The 11,749-nt window shown below is 48.8% G+C and overlaps 1 protein-coding gene across 1 annotated transcript; it reads right to left on the reverse strand.

Annotated features, from left to right (window-relative positions):
• Nucleotides 1-8,447: 8,447 nt before the first annotated feature.
• Inha (inhibin subunit alpha) lies at nucleotides 8,448-11,749 on the reverse strand. Its single transcript, XM_052192406.1, has 2 exons — nucleotides 10,960-11,749; nucleotides 8,448-9,470 (listed from the first exon to the last, which is right to left on the reverse strand). The coding sequence occupies exons 1-2, from the start codon at nucleotides 11,228-11,230 to the stop codon at nucleotides 8,641-8,643; spliced, it is 1,101 nt and encodes a 366-aa protein (XP_052048366.1). The 5' UTR covers nucleotides 11,231-11,749; the 3' UTR covers nucleotides 8,448-8,640.

Below are 11,749 nucleotides of genomic sequence, written 5' to 3' on the forward strand. Positions count from 1 at the left end.
GATCCAGGATGTAATCTCCCTATTTTAAGGTCAGCTGATAAGCGTACAGAATTACATCTGCAATCTTAATTTTCCCTTGCCAATCTTATTTACAGCAACTAAGGATCGGGACGCAGACAAGGATCTGACTACCACAATCATGAGGCACGGTGCCCCCTGAGTTAGCACCATGAGACATGGTTCTGGTCCAAGGCTGTGCATTGGATATGTGCTGCAGCGACACCGACCCCATCCCCACACCAGCTCCAACCCCAGACCAGTCCTCCCGCCACCACCCCAAACCAACAGAAAGAGATCTAAAAATAAATAAGTTCATAACCATGCTGGACATGATCGTGGGACCAACGAGCCCTTGGGGCACTAAAAACTACAAAAACCTCTTCAGGATGGATAGCAGAGAAGAAAAATCACATCTCAAGTACGCACAACAAGAGATGACCCTGAGGAATGAAAAGGTACTGGGGTGAGTACTGCAGTAATGTGCTTGCCCAAAACATGCAAGACTCTGAGTTCAAGCCTCTGTATGTATGCACACACACACACACACACACACGAAATCTAAGGGCAGAAAACATTGAGGGATGGAGGAACTAGAAGAAAGGCTTCTTGCAGACACCAACAGGACCCTGATATTTCAAGAGACTACAGCAGGTACACCAAATGCGGGACACACCACAATTGAAGATCAAAAGAGTAAAGACTTTCATTTTTGTTTTTTGTTTGTTTGTGGTTTTTGAGGTGGAGCCTTTTATGTTGCCCTGGCTAGACTGGAACTCATTATATAGTCCAAGCCAGCTTCGAACTCACAAAGATTGACCTGCCTCTACTTTCCAAAAGTCTATGTATTTTTATTTTTATATAATGTTTATTTTTATTTAATGTGTATTGGTGTTTTGCCTGTATGTTTATCTATGTGAGGGTGTCAGAAGTCCTGGAACTGAAGTTACAGACAGGTGTGAACTGTCGTGTGGGTCCTGGGAGTTGAGCCAGGGTCTTCTGGAAGAACAGCCAAGTCCTTTAAAAAAAAACAAAACAAAACAAAAACTTTTTTCCTCAAGATTTTATTTTATTTTATTTTATTTTTTGGTTTTTTTTTGGATTTGTTTTCTTTCTTTTTTCTTTCTTTCTTTTTTCTTAAAACGTTTATTTTATTTTATTTTATTTTTGGTTTTTCTTCGAGACAGGGTTTCTCTGTGTAGCCCTGGCTGTCCTGGAACTCATTCTGTAGACCAGGCTGGCCTCAAACTCAGAAATCCACCTGCTTCTGCCTCCCAGAGTGCTGGGATTACAGGCATGCGCCACCACTGCCCGGCTCAAGATTTATTTATTTATTTTATGTATTCACCATTGCTCTCTTCAGACACACCGGAAGAGGACATCAGACCCCATTGTAGATGGATGTGAGCCACCATGTAGTTGCTGGGAATTGAACTCAGGACCTCTGGAAGAACAATCAGTTCTCTTAACCACTGGGCCATCTTCCAGTCCTCCTGAAAATCAGTATTTTAAAAAACAGATAAAAGACTCAACATACCAAAGAACCCTTGTCAAATTGCTTATAAAGAAAAGGACTTTAGCCGGGAGGTGGTGGCACATATTTTTTAATCTTAGCATTCAGGAGGCAGAGACAGGTGGATCTCTGTAGATGAGGCCAGCCTGGTCTATAGAGCTGGGTCCAGGACAGCCAGGGCTACACAGAGAAACTCTTCTCAAAAACCAAACCAAATCAAACCAAACCAAACAAATCCGAGGAGGACTTTAGAGTGTCCTATAATCATGAAGACTGTCACTAGCCGGGCGGTGGTGGTGCACCACTTTAATCCCAGCACTTGGGAGGCAGAGGCAGGTGGATTTCTGAGTTCAAGGCCAGCCTGATCTACAAAGTAAGTTCCAGGTTCTCTGGGGGGGGGGGGGGGGGAGGGGAGGGAACAAAACAATACAAAAGCTTGTCACTCACAGAGAAGCACACATGTGATTAGTAAACAATAGGCAGTCCCTCAAATGACTGGCACACTGAGAATGTGGAATTTGTTAATCCACAGATTCCAGGAGAAAAACCACCAACCCAGGTCATCACCATGGTCATGGTCAAATTAAAGCAGGTGTTTTTTTGGTTCAGATCCACAGGCTGACTCCTGTTAAGGCATGGTTCAAAAGATCAGCATGGGGAAAATGGGGGGGGGGAGTTCGGGGTTTTTTTTGTTTTTGTTTTTTTGATTGTTTTTAGCTTGAGTGGGGGTTTCCAAATGGCGTATTTGGAAGGCAAATAAGTAGAGATACAGATGCAGGACATAAGATAACGAGGTGATCATAAAGACTTCCTGAAACAAAGACAGTGTTGCAAGGCGCTCATAACTTTTGAAACAAGGCATACTTGCCATTTCCTGGGACAGGCAGTCCAGAGCCATTTGTAGTAAAGGTTACAGGTGGGGCACAGCCTAGTTCTTGAAAAACAGGATTAATCATAAACAGAAATGAGTCTGGTTTGACTTTCCTGTAAGATGGCTTTCAAAACTAAGACGGAAGCAGGCTCCGTCATCAGGAATGCATACATCTTAGCACGTGCATCAAACAAAATGTGACAGCGTTGGTTTTAAAAATTAAAAGGACGGGGCCAGCAGGATGGCTCAGGGGGTCAAGGTTTTTGCTACCAAGCCTAATGACTGGAATTCCAAACCTGGTAGAAAGAATTGATTCCCAAAAGTTTCCTTCCATATATGTGCTCTGGAATGAACATACATCTACAAAATAAATAAATGTAATATTAAAAAAATGGGAGCCAGGCGTGGTGGTGCATGCCTGTAATCCCAGCACTTGGGAGGCAGAGGCAGGTGGATTTCTGAGTTCGAGGCCAGCCTGGTCTACATCGTGAGCTCCAGGACAGCCAGGGCTATACAGAGAAACCCTGTCTCAAAAAAACAAAAAAACAAAAAAACAAAAAAAAGGGGGGGAACTCAGTATGTAGACAATGCTGGCCTAGAATTCATAGAGACCCTCCAGCTTCTGCCTCTCAAGTGCTAGAACTAAAGGAGTGTACTTCCACACCCTGCCTGTATTTATTTATTTATTTATTTATGTTTTAATTCTAAGAATCGACTAAAACTTTTGATGTCACCTGAAGTTTCAAAATAGAGCTGGGGGTTAGTGGTGACTGCTTTAATCGAAGCAGTCAGGAGGCAGGCAGATGTCTGTGAGTTTGAGGCCAGCCTGGTCTACAGAGGGAATTCCAGGACAGGCAGAAAAACCCTGATTTAAAAAAAAAAAGGAAGGAAGGAAGGAAGGAAAGAAAGAAATGTGAGAAGACATTATATTCAAACAAATAAAAGAAGAAAATATCCTAAATTTCAAAATTCTGTTTGAAAGAGCTTCGCAAAGGCCAATCAGGATGTTTATAAAATTAACATATAGGTCTGTGATTCGATTGCAGGCACTATAATAAGCCTCCCCCGCTCCCCAAAATATATCTTAACAAGGAAAGAAAAACTTCCAATGTTTAGCGGAACATCATATTAACTACAAAAATATAAGACTTCTCCAGAGGTCTTATCACCCACAGATCCACTGGGAAACAAAGAGAAACACCGGCATGCAGAAGTGAGCCATTGAGGCAGAGAGGGAAGAAAGCAGTGACACGGTCAGGTCAGGTCAGCACCGATAACGTTGTTCAGACGGAAGGCAAGCTCAAAACAGGCAGGAAAGTGGGGGAGGGAAAGGAAGACAGGGAACACAAAATGGTTTTAAACTGAAAGTGATTATCTGGGTTCAGGATGTCCTCATCAGTGGGCACAAATACTCTTGTCTCTTCAGGAAGTAGAGGGCTGCGGTCTAGAGGGATACACAAACTCGAGGACTCCTGGAGCCGAGTCTCTGCCCCTCCTGCCTCATCCCCATGTATTCAGTGGGCATGACGTCAGTACCTGCTGTGTGCAGTGGTTCTGAGCCTTTAGCTGTGCCGTACCCAACAGTAATTGCTGTGCATAGATGGAGAATGAGGCCAGGCGGTGGTGGCGCACGCCTGTAATCCCAGCACTCTGGGAGGCAGAAGCAGGCAGATTTCTGAGTTCGGAGGCCAGCCTGGTCTACAGAGTGAGTTCCAGGACAGCCAGGGCTATACAGAGAAACCCTGTCTCAAAAAAAAAAAAAAAAAAAAAAAAAAACAAATCCAAAAAACAAACCAAAACCAAAACCAAAACAAACAAACGAACAAACAAAAAACCAGATGGCGAATGAATAATAAAATTAGCAAGGCAAGTTTATTTCTTGGGGGGGAGGGGCTATGATCCCTTAAAGGGGGAAAAAAAGCTGGAAAATAAAGCTAAAGAAAACTCCTGGTGAGCTTCTTGGAGTAAAGACTCCTGGAGCCAAGCCCAATGACCAGAGTTCAATCCTTGAGACCCATTCGGTCTCCTCTGACAACCACATGCATACTGGGACACGTGTGTGTACGTACACACACACACACACACACACACCAAAAATGAAACTTCAAAAAACGTAAGCAACCAACTAAACAAACAAAAAACATAGTGAGTTCGAGGCCAGTCATGGCTATAGAGTAAGACCTGATCTATAAATAAATAAATAAATAAATAAATGTAAAAAAAAAAAACACCTCACAAATATAAAATAGTCACATCCCAATATATATGAACATAATACAATTTTTTTTTATTTGGTTTTTTCGAGACAGGGTTTCTCTGTAGCCCTAGCTGTCCTGGAACTCACTCTGTTTCTGTTTCTGGCCTCGAACTCAGAAATCCACCTGCCTCTGCCTCCCAGAGTGCTGGGATTACAGGCATGCACCACCAACGCCCAGCTGACATAATACAATTTATAGAGACCTTTCTCTCTCTCTCTCTCTCTCTCTCTCTCTCTCTCTCTCTCTCTCTCTCTGTGTGTGTGTGTGTGTGTGTGTGTGTGTGTTTCTTTCTGTCTCTCTCTGTCTTTCTGGGTATGTGTGTGTTCATTCAAAGAACTATGTGTGACAGGACAGCTTAGCCACCTAGCTTCCTCAGAGGAAGGAGCTGGTAGCAATGATTCCAGTGAATTCCACCTTTAGTTTTCATGTGGAATCATTATCATGAGACTATATCTACATGTTGTAATAATTTTGGAAAGCTGAGATAAAGAAGAGGAAGCAATAAGAAGAGACAGAGGACCTCTGCTACTTGGGAGTTGGGAGAGGATGACATCAGAGCCATTGTTTTGAAAGAGTCTGAGAAATGCAGGAGACATGGGGGCCTGAGAAACTGGTGTGATTGAGCAGTGACCGGGATTTGTGTCCACGGAGTCTGGAGGGCTGTGACTGGGTGCTGTCTTGGTTTGTTACTGCTGCTACAACAAGATACCTTATATAGGGTGATTTTGAAATATCAGAGATTGCAGCTGGGCGGTGGTGGCGCACGCCTGTAATCCCAGCACTCTGGGAGGCAGAGGCAGGTGGATTTCTGAGTTTGAGGCCAGCCTGGTCTACAGAGTGAGCTCCAGGACAGCCAGGGCTACACAGAGAAACCCTGTCTCAAAAAAAAGAAAAAGAAAAAGAAAAAGAAAAGAAAAGAAAAAAAGAAATATCAGAGATTGGACTGGAGAGGTCGCTGAGTGGTGGACCACTTCTAGCACACCAGATAAACAATAGAAACAACTCTCTCACCGGTCCAGAGACCGGAAGTGCACTGACAGATTCAGGACCCAGTGAAGGCACACACTCCCCTGCCCAGATGGTGCCTTGTTGTGGAATCTTCATGTGGTTGAAGGAAGTGTGTTCCTTCACACACTGTTACAGGTCCACTAATCCCCTTCCGTGAAGGCTTTGCCTCCATTACCTGATCGCCCCCCACCCCCGTCTCTTTTTGTTTATTTGCTTAGTTTCGGGGTGGCTCTTACCTATAATTTCCTCTTGAGGCAGGAGAATCTTGAGCTTAAGATTAGCTTGGACTACATAGAGAGACCTTACTCAGAAAGAAGAATCGGGGAGTGGCAGAGGCAATGGCTTAGGAGGAAAATTGTTTACTGTGTGGGGACATGAGGGCTGAGTCTGAACACCCAGCATCCCAGCATCCCTGTAGGCCTGGGTGGCTGGCCTATCATTAGGAGTCTGTCTAAGCTCCACCCCACGGCTACGTGGCAACAGCCAGGTATAACCCGCCCCACAGTTGCCTGGCAACAGCCAGGTAGGCCTGGCCTATAAAAGAAGATGCTAAGACCCTCCTCTCCCTCTTATCTCTTACTCCTCTTATCTCTTGCCTCTCTTACTCCCCTCCCCTCTCCCTCCACATGGTCATGGCCGGCCTCTGCTTCTCTACTCTCTTCCTCTCTCTGCCTTTTTCTGCCTCCACTACCCCATTAACTCCCATCCTCTGCCCTGAATAAACTCTACTCTATACCATGTCTGGGTGTGTCTGGTCCCTCAGGGGGAAAGGGTACCTGGGCATGGGCCCGCCTAGGCACCCCCTTCCCCACACCGCCCGTATATTATACTCTCTAAACCTCTCTTTTTTTGAACATAACAATGGTGCTGAGACCCAGGAAACAACACATATAACCTCAGCACTGGAGGTGGGGGAGGGATTAGGTGGACCCCGTCTGTGTTCAAGTGTCTGTGACAGAAAAAAAAAAAAAAAGACAGATCAAAAAGGAACATAATTTCAGAATAAATAAAGGCTCTCTAAAACGAATGTGTTTGCCACTGTGGAAGATCACTTACTTCTTGTGCTGTCTTTGTTTTTCTTGCTTGTCTTGGGCATGTAAAAACTTGTACTTGCAGCAGTCATCTGCCAGCTAGCCTAGTGCAGGGTCCTGTAGCCCTGAGTAGTGTCCCCAGGCCTCAGAGCCCTTCTACCTCCAAGTGACAAGCTGTCCAGCAGCACAGGGACATAGAGGGTCTCAGCAGGAAGAATACGGAGGAGGAGGATCTCAGAAGATGAAGTTCGCAAGGAAAGGCCTTGGTGTTGGGGCAGAGAGACCTAGCGGGGAAGCCAGGCAGTAGACAAGGGAACACAAACAGGCAGCTAGGAGAAAAAGCCGCTGGATCCCACTGGCTAAGCCTGTGCCGTGCGGCTCCTTCCCCAATCCCGAGTGGGGACCACGGTACCGTGAGCACAACACAGTTCTAACGCTGATGGAGATGAGGGTACGGGAAAGACTCAGCTATGAGCTCAGCCCTGTCTGGCCTATGCCTAGGGTGAGTGAACCAAGCCTGGGTCTTATGTGGGGAGCCTGCCCTGGGGCCCCTGGGCTGCCAGGAATAGATACTCCTCCGGGTGGACTCAGGTGGGGGAGGGGTGTTGAAAGGACTCTGACCTCTGGGATTCTTTCCCTCTGCTTGTGTACGCTTTGCTGGGCTGCTGGAAGGACGCCTTTGACAAGTCCTAGGCTCTGCTAGCGCAGAAACAGACTGGAGTCCTCAATCGGGATCCAAAAAAACGCTCTTGTGTCCCGTGCTGATGGACTGAATACCCCAGCCCACCCCTGCACACATACCCTGCTCAGCTGGAAGCCAGTATCTTGGGATAATGAAGTGTGAAAAATAAAATCCAAGAGAAGGAAGTTCTTAATGCCCCATTTTGGAGGCAAAATGGATTGATAGGAAACAAATGAGGGGAAAAAAAAGAGAAAGACAGTGTATTAGCCTGCCCTGTTTCCCTCCGTGTTCATAGTAAGTGTACGCCCCAGTTCACCGAAAGGCACATTTCCCCCAGCCGTGGCTTCCCTTCTCATCTCTCTGACATTCTATACTAAGTTAAGTGCTGTGTAAAGATGCAGAGGAAGCACCAAGGGAGCCTGAGTCCCACCCAGGTTAGTGAGGCTCTACCCACAATCCCTAGAGCTTGGGAAGTCCAGGCAAGATGCCCTCAGTTCAAAACCAGCCTGGGCTACAAGATGAGACCTTGTGGGGGTTGTTGGGTGGGGGGAGGGGACGAGAGGTGCAAAAACAGTTTCCTGGATCTTCAACTCTGGTCATCGAGACTTCAGTCTGGGACTGCCTCTCTCCTTGAGTGTCTCTGTGTCACTGTCAGTTCATACATTTGCCCCCTTTCTTCCCACCCCAGTTCTTAAGAGGCATCAAGATCTGCTCTGCTTGGACAATGTCTATGAATCCCCTGACCTTGAGCTAGACACCAGCCAGCCAGAAGACAGAATGGCTGCATTTGTGGGAGTTAGGGGAGGGAAGGGTGTGGCAGCCCTAGAAGAAAACACTATGATAGTAACTTTCTTTTAAGTGTGGCAACAGACAGACTGTGTGACATATCAAGTTTAGCTTGTAAGGGGACAATGTGTCCCTAGAGTAGGTGTCCAAAGCTTCCCAACAAATTCACACCTGATTTTACCTCTTAGACTATCGATCTCTAAAGCCAAAAGCAGTTAACTCAAAATCCCACAATGCAATTCTCTCTGACCCAGGATCTCCCCAACCGCATTATCAAAGACAGCCTGGAATGCATACAAAGTCACACACACTTCCTTCTTTATTGTTATTCCCTGGACCTGGGTGGGGCGGGATATGGAACCTCTCTGACAGAAAGATGTAGGGAACAGGAAATGGAAGCTGTCTGCTTTCCACACCCGCCTGCCTCCTGGCTGAAGCTGTGGGATGGTGAGTTGACGGAGGCCATCAGCTATGGGAGGAGACAGGAGGCGCTTTTAGATACAAGCACAGTGTTGTGTAATAAGGTTGGGTACCATCTCATACTTGAAAGAGTAACCTCCGTCTGAGGTGGTTCGGACGCGAAGGGACCTCATGCTCCCCGGAAGGGCAGCACAGCAGGGCTTGGCCCCCGGCACCAGAAACAGGGGCTGAGCCGGGGTCGGGGGCACCCCAGCGACTGGCAGGGGCAGGTCGGAGGTGGGCATCCCGCAGCTACCATGGCAGTAGTGGAAGATGAAACTGGGAGGGTGTACGATCCAGCGGTCCCAGCCCAGCTCTTGGAAGGAGATGTTGAGGGCAGCTCGGTGGCAGAAGGCGTGGGCAGCGGGTTCCTCAGGAGGCCTCTGCAGCAGACGCAAAGCGGCGGGAGACCAAGGCCTCGGCATCGAGGGAGTGGAGCGCCGGGCCCTCTCCCCCGCACTCAGCGCTCTAGCCGTAGTGTGGGCCACCAGGAAAGGAGTGGTCTCAGGCCGGCCTGAGCAGGTACAGAGTGGGCATCGCAGCAGCAACGCCAGGATGGGGTGGGTCAGCAGAGGGAAAGCAGAGGCCGCCAGGTGCAGCACAGCCCAGCGTGGAGGGGCCTGTCCCAGGGTCACAGGCACAGCCATGGGCCCCCCAGATGACAGCACCAGAAGATCCAGCAGGGGCGCAGAGCTGTTGGAGTCTGCAGTGCTCTTCCTGTCTAGCCCTGTGTGGAACCACAGCTGGGCCGAAGTCACCTGGTGGCTGCGGACATGTTGGGATGGCCGGAATACGTAAGTAAAGAGACCTTCCTCAGCCTCCTGGGCAAGCCCTCCAGCAGCTGCCTGCTCCTCACAGGTGGCACCTGCAGGGGACAGAAAAGAGAAGCCTGAAACACCTCTACCTGAGGAGAATGTGGGTGCCACCCCCAAGTGTGACTGTGTGTCACACACATCGAGTGCCACTTAGACCCACACACACACACACACACACACACACACACACCCCGGAGTCTTGGGAAAACTGACAGAGGCTCCGCAATATTCTACTCATCATCAAAACATGACATCGGCAATTTTTCTCCCAAGCGGTTTTGCCAGTTGATATATAGGGCAACGTGTGAGAACCCACTCCGCTCTCTAGCTCACCCTCAGGTGTACGTGAGAAGCTTAGGGTAGTGTCATCAGACACCATGAGGTGATTCTCATGCCTGGGGTGCGTGGGTGTGTTTTGTTGCTTTTGCTCTATCTCAGCATGTCAGAAACTTTAAATGATAAGTTTCTTAAGGTAACTGTGTTTTGAAAGAGCTTACAGGGTAGGGAGGCAGCTCAGTTGGTAAAATGCTTGTTGCTTCAGCATTAGGCCCAGAGTTCAATCCCAGTATCCACCGAAAGGGCTGAGTGCACTCTCGAGGTACTGAGCAGACAGACACTTGGGGCTTGCTGGCCAGTCAGTTGACCTTGTTAGTGAGGTTCTGGTTTAGTGAGAGACGAGTGACAGAGGTCAGTGTCAACCTCTGACCTCTGACCTCCACATACGTACAGGCCTACGCATAAACAAAGACAGGGGAGGAGGAGGAAGAGGAGGAGGAGGAGGAGGGAAAGAGAAAGAATGGGGAAAAAAAGGAGAAGAGAACGGAGGTCAGTTCTGTCCCAGTGTCCACAGACTGTAGTAAATGTTATGGGCCAGCTGTTGTCAAAACTGCAATTGCGGCCATACTAGAACACATTATAAATTCTCACACGTTCTCCACTCTCAAGACAAGACACTGAAGCCACTGACAGTCGCTAATAAGTAGCAAGACAGGGATCCCGCTTGATCTGAAACCCTTACTTTGGGTACTACACTGCCAGAGGCTGAGGCAGGGAAGCGAGGAGAGGAAGCGAGGAATGGGGCAATGGGAAGAGCCCAGCAGGAGAACTTCAGCCTTCTGGTCATCCACCCGGATATGGAAAACACATACAGGGATGAGGAAGAGACGCCTGGAGCCATAGACAGGCTCCCCAACCGAGCATTGCGCTGCACCCGAGACCCTCTCAAGTCCCAACCAACTGCTGAAAGCTAAGAAAAGGGTTGGGGGGCACAGGACACACAGGACAGACCGCAGACAGCAGCCTGAGCTCTGTCTCTACAGAGCCTTAGCTTCCCTTTCGTATCCCAAGCGCCCTAGGCTCACCGGATCAGTCCGGCTTGAGAAGTCGAGGCTACCACCTGTCTGATGTTGACCAGAGGGGCTTAGGGAATCGGCCCCTTGTTGCAAAGCTATTCACACCCAGAGCTGCCTGACTCCCCCGTCCACGAAATAGGTACCGGGTACTCTTCAAAGTTAACCTGCCCATCCCCACCTTCATTACCTGTAGCTGGGAAAAGGATGGCCTGGGAGACATCTTCCTCCTCTGGTTCAGAGGCCCTGTGCACAAAGCCCCCAAGGGCATGTCTTCGAGGCAGACGCCTTAGTCCAGGATCCCCACGTTCCCCATCCATGGCTGGGGGCCCTAAGGCATCTAGGAACAGAGCCTTCACCTTGGCCAGGACAAGCTCCCGGACAAGTTCTGGCCGCTGGCAGCTGTTGACATCCTGTAGGGTCAACAGCAAAAGTAGCAGCAGAGACGGCTGGGTCACCATAGTTCACTTGTCCTGACGACAGGGAACCCACACTCTGCCCTGTGCCCTTTTTGTCTAGGACCTCCCCACTGTCCCCTCCCCATCCCACAGCCGGCCTTCTTCTACCCTTCTCACCCCAGGCTCCCCCAGTCCTTCCCACGCCCTACCGTCCCAGTTGCCCCTGCCCCGTGGCATTGAGACCTCCTATCTCTGACGCAGATGTCTGTGGCCCTGAGCCTTATCTCCCACTCCCGACAAGAATGTGGGGGAAGGGGCTGTGATGGGTATTGACCCCAAGTGACCTGACCCATGCAGGCATGCATACAACCCACTCCTCGAATACACACACACACACACACACACACGCGCGCGCGCGTGTGTGTGTGTGTGTGTGTGTGTGTGTGAATCTACATCAGGTACTTGGGTGCTTAAGGTTGGCCAGACATCAAATCATTTGTGAAGAGGACAGTATGCACCCGCCCCCCCACCCCCAGACATTCTGGGGCTCTTTTCAACCATAGCAGCTGCTAGGCCAACGTG

Source organism: Apodemus sylvaticus, chromosome 9 (genome assembly GCF_947179515.1).
Source record: "Apodemus sylvaticus chromosome 9, mApoSyl1.1, whole genome shotgun sequence".
Taxonomy (NCBI): Eukaryota; Metazoa; Chordata; class Mammalia; order Rodentia; family Muridae; genus Apodemus; species Apodemus sylvaticus.